This window comes from Triturus cristatus, chromosome 2_2 (assembly GCF_964204655.1).
Source record: "Triturus cristatus chromosome 2_2, aTriCri1.1, whole genome shotgun sequence".
Taxonomy (NCBI): Eukaryota; Metazoa; Chordata; class Amphibia; order Caudata; family Salamandridae; genus Triturus; species Triturus cristatus.
In genome coordinates, this window is record NC_140582.1 from 1,163,475,566 (window position 1) to 1,163,492,436 (window position 16,871).

Sequence of the window (16,871 nt, forward strand, 5' to 3'; positions counted from 1 at the left end):
TAACAGTGCTTTAAGCAGGTATAGAAAAAAGTTGTATTACTAACACCTGGGTATACTTTAAATTGTGTTCTCAAGAACTTGTACTGCATCTGGATTAACCTCACAACTCAGAATAAAGCCCTAAGTATTAATGGCCATTTCACATTTCAGCACTGATCCCAATCATGTATATGGTTACCTATGTCTTAGTTTGTCAGTGTTATTTTTAGCTGTATTGTACGATAATGCTTCTCAGACAGTTATAGCAAAGTTTTTGAGTTGATGCTAATAAATCTTTTAAGAGTCTACGTTGAATGTATTTTTACATTGATTGGAAGCATTTTTAAAGTGTTTTTTTACGATTTAAACAGCAATTTGTAGCTGTTACTTTGTTTTGATTTGTATGAAGTTATTCTAAGCTTTATAAGATTTCCTGTTGTTCCCAACTCCAGACCAACCTAAAGTTCTGAACTTACATTAAGTGTTACTCTTATTTGTGAATTGATTTTGTCAAAGCATAAGGCTTCTGCGTTTTACGTGAACCGCCACCCTGTTGTAATCTTCCAAGTTTGCTCTTTTGTTATTTGTTAAATATTTAAATGTATTTTTGGGTTGCTGTTTGTGCAAATTGTTTTTGTTTTGAAATGATATTCTTTCAATAACTCTAAGATGTACTCTAGTTGTTTCCTAAAAAGAAAGGAATACATATGCGCGTTTATGATTTCAGAATTGTTATGGGATGTATCGGTTTATGGCATGTACTGCTACAGCTTCTTCATGGGGATAAATGTTTTTGTAACGTGCCAGTTTGAAGCCCATGAATCAGTGAAATGTTATCTAATAAAATAGTGCCTACAACAGTAAAGAATACGTGATATGGTGAAATTTGGTGTTGACCTCAAGTACTAATTTTGCATTCTAATACTGTCAAATTCAAACATCACTGACAAAAACTTTATGTGATACATACTTTACATATACTGATGACCTAAATTCCAGTTTAAAGCCTTTCTAAGATATTTCATCTTTCTGTTATGCAGTTTCCCCAAGACAACCTTTGATGGTCTCCTTTCTGGAAACACAGAGGGGACACCTAGGCATTATCCGGTGCTCTGTAGAAAGCGATCCTCCATCAAATGTTGCCATCTACAGGGCAGATGAGGTGGTTGCCTCCAGTGGTCTCCGTAGCTCAAGCAACCAGCGAATCAGTGTCTCTGTCACCCACAACTCTCTTCAACTGGAAATCAAGGATGTTGTGCTGGACGACCAAGGAGAATATACGTGTACAGTGAACAATACTTATGGGAGTGCAACAACATCTACATACTTCACTGTGGAGAGTACGTACATTTGTTTTTAGTATAGATTGTATATACTGTAATGTTGCATGCTGTTTTATAGTGTGAATTTAGTGATTCTCAAAACAAGGTAATCTTTATGATAGACTGCAAGCTTTGGAAATTCGGAAACATCAATAGATTTGATGCTGCATTGGTTAAGGGCATTGCACTCTTCCAGGCCAAACATTTTTCCATATTTATTTATTTAGTTAGTTATGCACATAATTATTTATTTATTGGTGATATTATTTAGCATGCACGTGACCTGTTAGGGTACTAGTGCTTCACATTCATGATTTTCCTTGGCACATCAAAACAACTTTGAATAGACTTAGTAGCTGAGTAAAGGCACATTGTATTGTAGAATAGCATCATACACCAAAGAGGGTAATATGTCTAAGTACCAAATCAGAGACTGTAGATATCATAGTCATTGGGCATATAGCTAGTTTTGGACAACAGCAGATAAACCAAGCAGAGGGTTCAAGTCATTCAAGGCCATAGTGAAGTTACATTAACAGATCTTTCAACTCCTTTTGAAGCTCCACAGAAGAGTTTGGTTCTCCTTGTGAGGAGGATGGAGTTTAATTTATTGGGTTCTCTCACCTAAAATTGCATGTCTCAGAGTACTATTTTTGTTGAAGAAAGACATTTCCAAGAAAAATTTGCTGAGCGAGTTCCTCTAGAAATGGTCTGTTTGTGTGCCACGTATTTTGGGGTTCCCAAACTTAGTATTTTAAACACTATTAATGCTAACTTAAATATGCTGCTGGCTTTGATGAGGTGCCATTTGAGAAAAATTAGGTTCAGAGAGACGTGGTCAAACCTCGTAGGTAAGGCCTGGACATTGAGAAGGTTGATGAAGTCCCCTTCTTGATTGCTTGAGAAAAAGGCGACTCTTCCCAGTAGCCATGGTGCCACCCTGCAACAAATACACCTGACAGGTATCAAGTGTCCCCATATCAGTGTCCCAGTTGGCAATAAAAACCTATATAGAGAAAAAAAACTCCTTGTGTGTCAGGAAGGTGAAAAGACCCATATTCAGAAACTAGACAAAGGTACAACTGCTAGACCCAAAAATTTGGGTAAAACATATTCGAAACAAAAAGAGTTGGCTCCAACCCACATCAATGGAAAGGGATCTTCTTTGTCTTCGATTGTGAAATTTGAATAACATCCTATGAACTGACAATCATCTTGGAAAGTAATGGCTATAAGGCTTGTCCATGCATCTTTTATTTATGTAAATGAAGAAGAAGTCCAAGTTTGACATTGTTCTTTTCTTCTTGAATTGAGTAGTCCCACCACCACTTTTATGCCTTGTACTCCAGACAGCTAGATGAAAACCACTCCAAGTGACTACAAGTGTGGAGATGCCTACAGTACTCTACAAACAGACACTCAGTCATGTGCTGAGTGCAATATCTTGAAATATGCTGCCCGGCAGAGCGTGGAGTTCTTATTCCCCCTTTAGACACACCTGTCTTCAGTTATCACTTGACACACTTCTCGGCATGAATGTAATGCTTGTTCCTGATATTCAGCTTGCAGATGCATGTAAGGCAGTATGATGTTTTAATCAAAATATTGTGCCACATATATTGTTTAGCAAACAATGGCCTGATTGGAGTTCATAACGGAAAATCTATGCCAAAGGGGGGTGATTATTTTGTAAGAAATATGTAGGAAACAACATTTCTGTCAGTGTGTTTGCTAACTATGGGCCCGATTACAAACAGGCTTTCTGCCTGACATTGTAGGTTTCAGTCCGACTGCCATATCTGGATGACGGCGGTTGGAGTGAAGCCTGCGAGGGATTCTGATGCCCTTCTGATGGGCTCAAGGAGCCCGTCCAGCTCAAGGAGCCTGTCGGAGCTTCAGAAACCACCAGAATCCCCTAATGATGGCGGAGTCAGGCTCAGCTCCTCCGTCGGAATTAAGATGGCACTTTCCACCTGCCCTTTCACGGCGGTCCGCCCGCCATGAAAGGGCAGGGGAAAGTGACTTTGGGTGCCCCGAACAGCACCCCTTTCCCCCTGGCTCTCCACGATAGGCCCTGGGGGCACATATGCTGCCCCCTAAACATCTGAAAAAATCAATTTCCTTATGGGAGCTTGTGCTGCGAGCCTTTTCCGCATGCCGCCCAAGCTGGCATTGGGGAATGGATGTTTACGATCGCCCATATGGTCCGTCGGTTCCAACCCCCAGAGATCTTAATTAAGCCCAAAAGTCTGATAGTAACACCAGTGTGTTACTACCTCAAATAGAACTATATTACTAGCTCAACTCCCATTTCATAGCCAAGGGAACTTGTCAGTATAATGTATTACTAATCCCATCCCTACATTTACCCTGCATCTATGTTGACCCTAGCAGTAAGCCTAACCCTAACACTACTGCTTACTTTATATTCATTTAACATAAATTAAATTACAAAAGTAACGTTAAAGTAACCCTAAGGTTAATCATAAACTCACATTGAATTAAATTCAGTTAAATGATATTGAATTAAATATTGACCTTAGCATTACCCTTCCAATAACTGTAGTCTTTATTTGAATACCATACAATTGAAAAAGTAATCTTAAACTAACCTTGCAGTTAAACATTATGCTATTAATAAACTATATTTGCTAGCCTTAAATTAAATTCAATGTAATCATAACCTAACCCTAATGATGGGGGAATCAGCCTGAAGCATTGCTTCATCTCATGCGGCGAGGAGGCGTGTGACCCTGTAGGAGGTCATCAGCTGGGACTGTGTCTGATGAATGGCCTTGTTTAGGTCTTCTGCAGCGACAGCAGTAACCTTGATCGCTTCAGCTCCAGAGTCACCAGTGGCAGTGGCGACCCTGTCTCAGAGTTGAAAATATATGGCAGACATTCTAGAATGCACCGAGGTGGAGCATTGGTTGATGGAGGGGAGATTTTGTGGCAATAGAGGAACTCCCAAAATAGTCCAAAACAAGTCCTACATGTATGTCATGCAGTGAACATCAAGTGCATTACAGATAAAAATGTGTTGCAGTCCAATGTGTCGAATGTTTGCATTTGAAGCATGTTAGATGGTTGTAAATTTATATGTATTGGTGTTTGCCATGGCCAGCTTAGCATATGAGGAATAGCCTTACACACTCATGTTCATGTTTCTGTAGTACAGAACTTTGACACGAGCAGCTTATTGACCTAATTGGTAACTCATGGTGGTAGGATGAGCAGAATTCATTCATATGGGCATGACTAAACAGAAACAGACTGAGTAAGGGGCACCAGTGTGGTCAAATATCCACTTGTTTGCACTTTATGCAACAGCAACATAAATTAATAGATAAGTGATGTGAGGTTGCAGCCACAGGGGAAGACCTGTTCACAAAGATGACTATGCATGTGTATATTTATTCATTTGGATATTTACCTTTACACCTAGGTGCCACACTTCCCTTTTTAGCTTTTCAAGTGTACATTTACATCTAGATTTAGACTTACAAGATTCTCAAATGTAAAAGAATTACAAATAACTTTCCACTTGTTGGTAGACATCTCTACCACTGTGGCAGAGATCTCCCTATGAGACAGCATTGAGAAACTTATTAATGTTTATTATTCTTTAAAAAAGTTATTAAATGTGTTTTGTTAAATATAAACATCAAATGCTATATTTTCCCCTATTCGATAAATTGAAATGTTACAGCAGATTAACTTCTCAACTTAAATGTGCATTAATGATTTCTTAAACTGAATCTATTAATTTAATTAATTAATTTAGACAGAATCAATTTTAAAGAATAATTTTTAAAATCCGCCCCTCGTTAGCATTTTTATTGCTATCAAGTATGTGGTACATTTTTTAAAAACGATGCATTTAATTAATTGAATTACTTTTAATTTTAAAAGGAAGGTAGATTTTTTTTTTTTTTAAATTATGTTTATTATTACCTTTTAAAATAATAAAATACTTGAATTATTGAAATATTAAGTGTTTGGTGCTTGACCTACTCCAAGGCTGGACCTTGCTTTACACCTGTTTTGATAACTTTAGGGCTGCAGTAACTTCACAGTTGTAGTTTGTGAACAGCAATGGTCTTACTCTTTTGTGGGTGTCTTTGCATTAGAATCTCTCTCTCTATACCCCTCCTTAAATTCCCCTAATGCCCTCCCATTTAGGGGCAAGTGTTCCCCATTTTTAAGTCACTCCCCCTTGTCTCTCCCACATTTTCCACTGAAATACAAAAAAACGTACGTTTGTGGAGATCGCTGTCACCGTGGTGGAGATTTCCACACAGAAAAGAAAGGCAAGGCAAATTTCCACACTCATAGGTTTGTGAATCGCCTTTTGTCGTACATGATTCGTACTTCTAAAAAAATACTTTATGTACTATAAAATGAAGTTTGTGAATAGACCTCTGGGTATTTATGTCTGTTATGCCATTGGCCCCAGGTTGATACAGGTCCCATCCACTGCACATGTGTCTCTGAGCGGAAAACAGTGCTGTAACTGAGCAGCAGCATACATAACCTATACATGGATGCCACAGTATCATATTGGCTTGAGGCTTGACATTTAGCTTGCATTACAGTACCATGTGCAGGGTGAGTGAAGCTAGTGTTGCAGAGGCTGCTTGACATTGTTCTTGCTTGCTATCCATTGTCTTAAATAATTTCCTACTGCACATTTCCTAAGGTGCTTGTGTCAGTATTTGAAGGTCAGAGTTGCAGTAATCCACCACTCACCCCCAATGAACATGTCCATCAAAGCCAATGTCTCTGCTACCCATGTGACAACCTGTAGGTGAACACATACTTCTGGTCATCAGAGATGAGCCTTTTGTTGGGAAGTGAGGTAGTGTGTCTCGGAGGTGTATCACACGGGACAATGGAGTATGGATCTGCTTGGGAGTTTAATGAGCCTGTGTAGTGTATCATCATATGTAGTAGATGCATTTAGTGGTGTGCTCTGGTAAGTATAAGCGTCTGTGCTTGACACTCATGGGAGGTCTTCTCCTGATCTTGTGTAAGCAGCTGGGCATATGGATCCCTGACAGTTAGCCATGAATAGACCCTCTTTGGCTTGCATAGGTCCATAGTCCACATGGATGGATGTGGTATGCCTGTAAGCCCCCCTCGTCAGGTCATCTGAGTACACACGTACCACTCTTGCTTAGTGGTCCAGCACTCCGATGGTCCAGGACCTTTGAACGATGTTGTTCCATATTCTCTGCTTCCTCCCACTTCTCAGTCACTGCCCTGATCCTCTCTAGAGTTGCATGTATTGGCAGGGGGTCCCCTCCTGAACTATCAGCTCCTCTTCAACAATAGACTTTGGGGCTCTGCCTGTTCTTACCTCGTGCATTGTGTAGGGTATGAGTAGGTCTAAACAGCATGTAGCCTTATATGGTATTGCACAGAGCTGATTCAACTGCGGAGGAGAGCATTTTTGATGTTACATCCTAACCAGCAGAATGTCCCTCCACAGAGCTTCCATGTGTAATATCCATTGTGAGAAACGGTTCCTAGAAATGTGAGTGAGAGGGGCCTGGTGCCATCAAAGAGTGTCTTGAGGTGTGAGAACATACACTGCAAACATTTCACTGGTCATAGATGCAAACAATATTGCTAACATTGATAAATGAGTTTGAGTCTTATAAAGCGCATAGCTGCTCGTATAAGGAGTGTCCCAGCTCTAAGAGGTCAGAAACAACTCACCAGTAGCAGGTGGGAAAGGAACCAATCTAGAAAAGACAAGTCTTCAGATATTTCCAGATGAGGTTCTGATGGAGATAGACTCTGCAACGGTAATGAATTCCAAAGTTTAGATGTGAGAAAACAAGAAGGATCTCCCGGCCGAGCGAGTTTTCTTGACTTTGGGCACCTGCATTGACACTGCCTCTTAAGACCTGAGCCACCTCCCAGGAGAATAGGAAGAGAGAAGAGGATGCTAATAGGCCACCCCAGTTTTCCTATGAATCCTATAACAGAAGCAGAGGACTTTCAAAGAGAGATGCTTCTCCACCAAAAGCCAGTGCAGGTTCTGGAAGTGCCATGCCCATGGATGCATGCCTATGGATGCATGCCTATGGATGCATGCCTATGGATGCATGCCTGGGAGATAAACCAGAAGGCAAGCCGCTGAACGTTGAACACGCTGAAGTCTCTTGATCCCATCCTGAGCATCTTCCAGATCTATGAAGTTACAATAGTCTAGCTGAGAGACCACTAAAGCCTGAATCACTGTCTTCGGGGCCGAAACAGGCAAAAGATGAGTAAAGTTTTAGGGAGATTTATTAATACCAAAACACTTGCCCAATAAGGCTGGGATTTGACTCTCTAAAGTGAGTTTATTGTCGAACCAAAAACCCAGGGTTTTTACCTTGGGTTTAGGCTGAGGAAAAGGGCCAGAGACTCCGGTCACAAGGCCGAGGACCATTCTTTGAATGTCTTTGCTGACTGAAAACAGAGATGACAACACAGCGCATCACAGCTTTAGCACACTTGCCAGGTGACACAATGACATGTGTGAGACCCCCAGCCTGTCATGCAATCAAGGGTTGGTGTTCATTCAAAATGCCTGAGCCACCAAACTCATCCCAGAAGTCTATAGATTTATTTTAGTGCTGAAGTTTACCAAACAGTAACATGTCCCCCTAATGTGCAGGCCCCGCTTGTTCTGCCGTCTTGGGCAACGAGCTGTCATGGTTTACAGAAGGAATATTGGCATTCACATGGAAGACAGGTACCCTTGCATCACAGATAACTTCTCATCTGAGGGTATGCTAGTGGTGACAGCTATGGTGTTGTATGGGTCACTGTGATGGAAAGGTGGCTGGCGGATTAAACATTTAGCATTGACGTCTGTACACTAGTGACCAGCAGGTTACAAGAGTGAATCCTGGTAAGGCAAATGTATCCTTGTATCCTTCCAAAGTCTATAAATAGTGTAATCTCATTACTTTGTATTTACAGATTTTAGAAATATGAGTGACTGTGGTATTAGCATTATAAGTAAAAATATTAATACTATATACTGAGCCCAGATACATCACCATGTGAAAAAGGCCCCTAGCCTGATGCTACAGCGCGCTGCCTATCCTGCTCAAGCAGGCTCTCAGATGTAGAGCTGCGCTTGTGCTGGTCATCACCATCAGAGCACTTCATGCAGGCACTTTAAGCGGCTTTCCTGCGAGATGCCGGCTGTGGTGCTGGAGGTTTTATTGAAGATCTAGGGTGCTATTGTGATCTGTTGCAGCGGCTCTGTGCCAAGCACCTGTGTTTAATTTCTAAAGTGTATTCATTTACCTCAATATTTCTCAAATGAGTGCATTATTTACAGACAGCACAGCTCTGGACAGAAAGGGGCAAAGGCTTCTCACCGTTTCAAAGCTGTGCCATCTGAAAATCATGCTTTCATCGGAAGGTATGGCTCTTTCGGGTGCTACCTGGCCACGTGCCACGCCTCTGGCCTTGGATCTGTGGCTCTTGCAATTACTCAAGGATGCGAGTCTTCAAGGCGGATTTATGATGATTTTGCATCAGGGTTGAAATACTTTTGTGTGGCAGCCATGATGTGAAATCATTGTTGCATGTCTTTGCGTGGTTTAGTAAATACAAAGTAACACAACCCAGTGCAGAGCGCCTCCTGGCATTACCCTGAGTTGGGAAGGCGTTCCATGGGCGGGGCGTGGGCATTCCCATACATTCACCCACGGATTTTGGTGCGTTCCCAGATTTACTAAAGATAAAAGTTGGAAATGTTTCAAAATGCTAGGCCTTCCCAAGTGAGACAGAACGAGGAAAACTATCTTTATTTCTCCTCGTTATTTCCTCTTTCCACCTGGGCTGCATTCTGCAGCGCCCATGGAAAGAGGAACATGCCAGTAAGGATTGTTTTTGTGCAGGAAGATATCCCTTCCCGCACAAAACCAATCACGCCCGTAACGCAGGCTCCCTTGCAGCATGGTGCGAGGGTGCCTGTGTTGGTGCTAGCCGGCCTCAATTCTGCCAGCGCAGGGAGAGAGCTGAGGAGTGCCATGTGTTAGTAGATATGGCACTTTTCATCTCTCTTCCATTCACGCAACGCAGCAACTTCCCTTACTGCACTGCGTTGCGTGAATTCTAAGTATTTTATCCGCCCCTTTGTTTTACGGTATTGCAGCATCACGGTTGACTCTTATTTTTATTTGACATGTTTTGGTCTTTGATATACTTTGCCTTCCTCTGGCCCCTCCTTTGATACTCTCTTTATATTCTCTCTTTTCTATTTCTTTTTCCTAAGTGTTGGTCACATACCCATTACAAACACCCCATTTTCTATTATATAACTACGGATATTCTGTGGCACAGGATGAATTCCTTCTATACTTTTATGGGGCTATGCACAGGTTTTCTATTTCCACAAATATGGACATTGGTGTAGTGAATATGTCCCCCACAGGTGTATTACCAAAATCTCCTAGACCAGTTTTTGGGGGTTTTGTCAACTGTGCCCTAAATTTTCATTGCAAATAATGAACAGGAACGGGTTCCGCCAAGATGGAGTTCTGGAGTCAGCATGGTACAAAGTGGCATTAGGGTGGCTCCGCCAGTTTTAGGTATAAATGTAGGATATTGAAATGTCTCACTTTTGGTTTTTCACACTGCCACACTCTCGAGGGTCCGAAATGGTGGGCTTGATGTGCTTGCAAGCTGTCCATGCCTCCTCTGACCGAGTGTTCACTGCATTGTGTGGTTGCCAGTTTTTCCTCTTACATGTATGATTCGACACAGATTACATATGATTTCTTATATTTTCTTTTGTTAAATAATACATGGCGAATGGGCAAATATAACAGGGTTTTCCTAATCTATGTTTTATTTTCAAACCAGCTGCACGAGTGATAGTCGAGCCATCACCAGAATTGCCGGAAGGTGACCTGTTGAACCTGACATGTGTGACAACCTCTGGAGTGCACGGGACAGCCAACTACACCTGGTACAAGAACAACCGATGGCTGCAGGCCAGCACTGAGCCTTCTCTGATGCTGCATAAAGTGACAAACACTGACACTGGCTCCTATCACTGCCAGGTGGAGGACGCAGAAGGCAGCCGGACATCAACGCTGATTGGGATAAATGTGCTTTGTAGGTCTTCTTTTTGTCTCTTTGTATGCATTGATTTTACTAAAAGCACATATTGTTATCACCTCTCTGCACCTAGCGACAGAGCTGCTTGTATGTATTTAAATGGCATTTCTATAGCACCAACCTAGTGAAAAGGCAGTGGAGCGCTGGACATGGTCAAAGGCAAGCAAGTCTGTGAAAAATAGGAGAGGAATCTGGGTTGTGGATGGTTAATGCATTATGCTCTAGTGTTCTTTAAAGAATATTCAACTCTTTCCTGTATTAGAAAAGTGTTAGGGCAACCCTGGTGGATACGGGGATGTTGTTTTACATTCTGGATGCATAGATGGAAAAGGCTTGCTGCCTTGTTTTTTCTTTGTCACACTTCTTAGTTTGCAGTCTGATGCTGTCCTGGCTGATGATGTGCCACGAACCTCCAGAGATGGTGAGCTTTTCTGCAAGATAAGCAGGGGTGCTGGTTGTGATGGCTTTATAAATGAGCTCATGAAAGGGGACACCTCTGGATGCCAAAGCCCCTCTCAGCTTTAGCTGATAGTGCTTCAAAAGGTGTTGTATGAGGGGTCTCGAACCTGAAGATGAAAATGAAAGACAACCTATCTTGAGTATTTACATAAAGCAGACTGAACCCTGGTGGGGCAGTGAAGCGCTCTCTATAGTACTATCCAGACTACAAGAGGATTGATGGACATTAACACAAGCAATAAAGGCGATTACATCAGAGGGGGATCACATAGTCATGGTTACATCAGGTCAATAGTTGTCACAATTTGCAGTGATCCAGGTATGCATAAAGTACATGAGGTTTTCTTAAGTGGTTGGGTTTTAGGCTGAAAAGACGAGAGTCTTGAGTTGTTTCCTGAAGGTGAGGGTGCTGGTCTCAGGTGAGGCAAATTTCTACTAGAGGTTAAGACTGAATGATATAAAAGCTGTGCTTTCTGGCTTTCATGGGTTATTGGGATAAATCGGTCGAGGATGCCGATGGTGCAAGTTTGGCCAGTAATAGAGAGATGTTTACAAGGTAGTCAGGCTTTTGAGTATGTGCAGTTTTGTGAAGTAACCTGTCCTGGTGTCCTGGAATAACCTCATGTTTTCTATCTCCTGTGCATAGACTAGTGGCGGCATGAAAGACACCTCTGAAAGGGAAGAAAGTGGGCTCTGGGAGGCAAATAACTATGTCTTTGTCCACGTCAGTGTGAAAAAAGGATAAAGATCTGGGGCTGAACGATGTTCAGCCAGTCTTCAATCTGCGGTTGTAATGGACCACGATTGAGATGTGTGTAATTCAGTTTAAGTTTGACATTGGACATTACTGTTTGATTCAAGAGTAGGCCTGGGTGTGAAATTCCACTCCACTTGCGTAGTTTGCAGAGTTTTTCCCACTCCGTGCTCCGCGTAGCGTGCGGAATTCCGAAAAACTCCACTCCGCAGAGCAGTTTTTTGCTCCCTTGCCAATGTTAAGTTGGTGAGCGCGAACGAGGAAAATCTTACTGTAGACCACCTCCTGGTGAGATTTCTCAACACGTGCGGTTGCGAATGCCCGCTACCACTTGTGCTGAGAAACCTTCCATTCACGTTGAGGAAGCTGCCACTCGAGTAGAGCATCTACTCGAGCGGCTGGAAGATGCAGCACCCTCTTGCGCTACGCATGGTACAGTTTGTGCTGACTTTCTAGCACGGAACAAACACCTGGTACAGAAAATAAGAGCATACGGCGTGACACAATACACTCTGCCACTTGCAGAACTCTGTGTAGCACTGCAGAGTTTTTTGGTCAACTCTGCAAACTCCGCCTGGGCCTATTCAGGATGAGAAAGTATCAACTTGCTGAATGTTGTATTGCTGTTACATTTTCCTCCCTCCTCCCCATACTGCACCCTTGTTTGCAGACTAGCAGTTCACAAAAGTGTCCGGGCCTGCTCATGCCCCTCTATCCTGAGGCTGCATCCTCAGGAACCCTCCGCTACATCCACATTCGCTGCGTTGCCGTCTCATCAAGCTACTGCCCCACTTTGATGCGCCAGCAGCCGTCACCCTTTGGATGCCGGAGCTCGCTTAGTGTTTAGTGTAGGCACATGGGCATTTTTGGGTCTGATAATGGTTACCAGTGGTATCTGTAAAGAATTGCGTTTCATGTCTGCCTCTGCATTCCCTGGAGAAGTTTTATCTTTGCCATCCCTGTATACAAACTGTTGCAAAGTGGGTTGTTGGTAGTGGTAAATATGCATCTACCACTGGCAATTGTAACACTACCACAATATAGGGCTCAGAATAGGTTTTCGAAAATGTATTCCTGTGCTCAACCCTTGGTAGCTTGGCTGCGAGCAGGCAGGCTTAACTTCAAAGATAGGTATGTAAAGCATTTAAAAACACACATAATAAAACTCCAACACCAATTCATACAAATAAGAAATATTTTTATCTTTAAAATGACACCAAAATAAAAACAACCCAATGTAGGGAACAGGAGATATGAATTTTTAAGATTTAGCACTGTATAGCACATAGAGACCTAAAGCGTCTATTGGAACATCTGGTCACGCTAGACCAGGACAAAGTTAAAATATCAGACAGACCGTGATGGAACCCTGCGCGGCTACCCCTCGCGGTAGGTCTATGTCAACGTTAATATCTTCTGACTTAGAAACTTTTCTGGAGCTTTTCTGCCCCGGACCCTCAAACCTCTCAGTCAGACTGGATTCAGTGAGGGTTTGCCGGCTTGCCTTGCGACACGCTCCCGGTCAAACCTGTGAAAGTCCGACCTCCAGAGCTTTCCCGGGGGACAAACCACAGATCCAGGCCGGTTTGCAGTTGAAGGTAGACAACTTGACTCTCGCGTTTGGTATGGTCCCCTCCTCTACGTTCGGACTTAGGAAACTTTACAGAGCTTTTTCTTGGAGGCTCCCTCGAATCTCTTCACCAGGCCTGATTCGGTGAGGGTTCGCCAGCTTGGGTTTCCACCAACACCCGGGCAAACTCTGGATGTCGGACCTCTGGAGCTTTCCAGCGGGACGAACCTGGCCGACTCGCGGTTGAGGTTGCTAGCCTGGATGGCCAGGTCGAGTCTTTCCACTTATGGAGCTTTTTCCACAGTTTCTCCAAACTTTAATCTTCTGGTACTTTTTCTTGAAATGTCTTTGAGGGTTCCAAAGTGTCCAAAACTTAATCCAAGGGCTTGGAAGCTCCAAGATGGCCCTTGAAAGTTTGAAACTTCAAATACCACAATCCACTTGGACAAAACACTTCCAAATACACTGTGAGTAGTCTAGGCTGTGGTGATCCAGGCGAGCTCTGCTAACCTGTAGCTTTCAGGGAGTCCACTCTTTAGTCATTTTGAAGCAGGTTTGATCCACGGGTTTGTATTCCAGATTGTGCAGCAGGCACAGTCAGTCCGAGGCCTGGTTGGTGCAAACCAAACTTCGAGCATGGACCCTTCTTCTTTCTTTAGTTTCAAGCAGCAGATTTAAAAGGCACTTCCCCCCTCAGATTCTTATTCAGTGTTCTCTGGGGTCACAAAGCAGGGCACTCCTGTCCAATGAGGTGCAGGACAACACCCCAGAGCATTACCATTTCCTCCAAAGTGTGGCCCAATGATCTCCCATAAAGCACTATTTCTCCAAAGTTCAATATGGCTGAAGTCACAGCAGAGAGACAAGAGCTGTCTTAACCAACCTCCTGGATTGCTAATCTCCATATTCTTAATATTCTCCTCCCCCCTGGCCTCAGCACAATCCTTCCTTAAGCCGGTCATCTGGCGGGGTTCAAAGAGCATGGGTGTAAATGAAAACTGGTTTCTCCTGCCTGTCTCCTCTTTCAATTGAAGAATATTGTTTACAACCCCTCCTCTTGGCTCTGTCATTCCTGTGGAGCAGAAACCTCTATTCCCAGAATGGCTCTTTGACCCCAAGGGCTACTTATCACCTCATCAAAGCAGCCTGGCTAATCCACTCAACTCTGACCAATCAGGGCAGATGGCTGGAAGGCTGAATTTTGGCTTACAGGAAGGAAAGTGTTATAACTTCTTGTCTGTAAATTTTAGGATAAATTCAACAATAGTATATTGTTGGATTTTTCAATACCATTCTAGTGAGTCCTTGAATAATATTCTTCTGACTCTCCTTGTGGGAATTATTAAAGAATAACTTCTTGCCATGTTAACCTATGTGGCTGGGGTCTGCAATTGGGAAAATGAACTGGGCAATTTTTCCAACGTCAGTGCTTATAAAACATCTTTCATAAGGACCCTGCCTATATTTACAGGACCCCACACCCCTGAGATACCCAGGGAAGACTTTAAGGGTTCTGAAATATGCAAAAATATTGCAGATCCTCACTCTACAGTGCTCCTAGCACAAAGGTCAATTTTGGGAAGCACTTTACTACAATGTGGGGAGGGAAATGTGCACTTATGTAAACATATTTTTATATGAGTCCTCCTTGTAAATGCCTGACCCCCACCACTGGGTCACATAGCAGAGACCCTGGGGGTACCTAATAAGCAAAAACATTGTAGTGTATTAATATTTAAGTGCCCCAAACACAAAAGTTGAGTTTGGGCACAATTTACATGTTTACAGCGGTCATACAGCACAGGGCTGCTTTTAAACTCAGCTCAGGCTTCAGCAGTGCGCACATGCAAGTGCAGAAAGGGTATCTGGCCTCTAAACTGCCATGCCCTATTATATACTAGTCACATAAAGGTAGTTTTGATTCCCCTGCCCTATTATTTACTAGGGCCTTTTAGGGTAGGTCATGCCAATCACAGGGGTACCCCAACCCACAGTGTACCCTAATGTATGTAGGTGCTTTTACTGTATTCTAAGTGTTTTCAGCATAGCACTGGCCCTGGACCTGGTTTAGCAGAGCCCACGGACAGTCAAAGTTAGTTACCACCAGCAGGGACGGTGAGTCCATTGGGGCATTGGGGCGTAGCCCCCCTGCCCGCAGCTCCCTCGGCGTCTCTGAATTTCAGAGACGGCAAGGGAGAACAACTGACAATTATGTCAGTCAGCATGCCGTCGGACCGCCCACCCCCTTCAGAGTCTGAAGAGGGTGGGCGGTCCGGCGTCATGTTGACTGACATGATTGTCAGACGGACCCGGGCCATCAGGCAGCAGCACAAGTGCGCATGAGTGGGGAAGGTGCGCAAATTTTTGCACCTTCCCCAGTCATGCTCACTAGTGGCTGCACAGGCTGGCGCATGCCCATTAGAGAGCGAGGGTTGAGCAAAGGCTCAAACCTCGGTCTCCTAATGGGCAGGCGGGCGAGGAGTAACCATGCCCTAAGCCAATCCTGGCGCTGGTGGCTATTTGCCATGAGTCAAAGGATAGCCCAGGAGGGCTGCTGTGCCAAGAACCTTGGTGCAGTACTTATAATGAACACAATCAATAAGATTTATTTAAAGATAAACACAAAATAGTCCCTTTCAGCAGTAGTCACTGGGCTACATTTCCATGGGGGACAAACGAGTTACTTTGGGTGCAGCCACTGCACCTCAAAATTACGTTTATTCTCTTGCAAGCCAGGTCTTTAGTAATGGGGCAAACAGGGATATTCCTTTGATACGTAGAGAGAAAAATAACAACAGTATTTTTTTAAAAGAAGTTTTATATAGCACTAGCTAGACCCGTGAGTATCAGAGCGCTTTACAACAAGAATGAATAGAATAGTGAAAAACATGGTATAAGGATACATGAGTAGATATGTATAACAATAAAAATTGCTATTTCTAAATGATTCCTTTGTAAAAAGAAAAAGCTGTTTTCTTGTGGGGCGTGTATAAGCTATAGGCTATTCTTAAAAGAAATATAGGTCTGCTAGAGGTTTCTTATAGTTCTTTGGCCGTCTCTTTTCCCCCTCCTCTTGGACCTCAAATTAAACTAGGGGGTACCTTTTCTTCATATCCGATATTCATAACAATAAACATTTTGAGACAATACATTAGAGGGGTGAGTCAAGAGGTAGCTTATGGTCTAGGTAGTAAGGAGAGTCAACTGGGTTGTCAGAGTCGGGTTCAGTTGGCTTTGTTAGTAAAGTATTTGTCGGGGAGATGGAGTGTCAGGTCCCTTTTGAAGAAGGAGAAGGAGGGGTTGCATCTGAATTCAATGGGGAGTGCGTTCCACAGCCTGGGTACACTACCCAAAAAGGATCAGGACTGGGTGGTTTTCTTTTTCAGTTTCGGAGGTATGAGAAAAAGTGTAAAATCTCACCTGTCCTAGGAGTCACCAAGGGTGCACCTAGTGAGCACTAGGGGGCATATTATTAAGCACTGCGTTAAAATTATCGCCGCTTTAGCGGCAGAAAACTGCCGCTAAAGCGGCGATAATGGGCTTGATAAATGCCACAGAGAATTCCAATAGAAGACCATGTTGACACCAGAACATGGGCTTCTATGGGAATTCTCCAGGGCATATTATCAAGCCCATTATCGCCGCTTTAGCT

General features: G+C 43.2%; 1 protein-coding gene across 2 annotated transcripts in view; it reads left to right on the forward strand.

Moving 5' to 3' along the window:
• Positions 1 to 16,871, forward strand: part of SIGLEC1 (sialic acid binding Ig like lectin 1) — a 284,641-nt gene that overhangs the window by 242,678 nt on the left and 25,092 nt on the right. For both annotated transcript variants that reach the window (XM_085642703.1, XM_085642704.1), the window contains exons 17-18: positions 1,020 to 1,319; positions 10,179 to 10,433. In XM_085642703.1, coding sequence (XP_085498829.1) covers positions 1,020 to 1,319; positions 10,179 to 10,433 — 555 coding nt within the window. The remainder of the gene's footprint in view (positions 1 to 1,019; positions 1,320 to 10,178; positions 10,434 to 16,871) is intronic.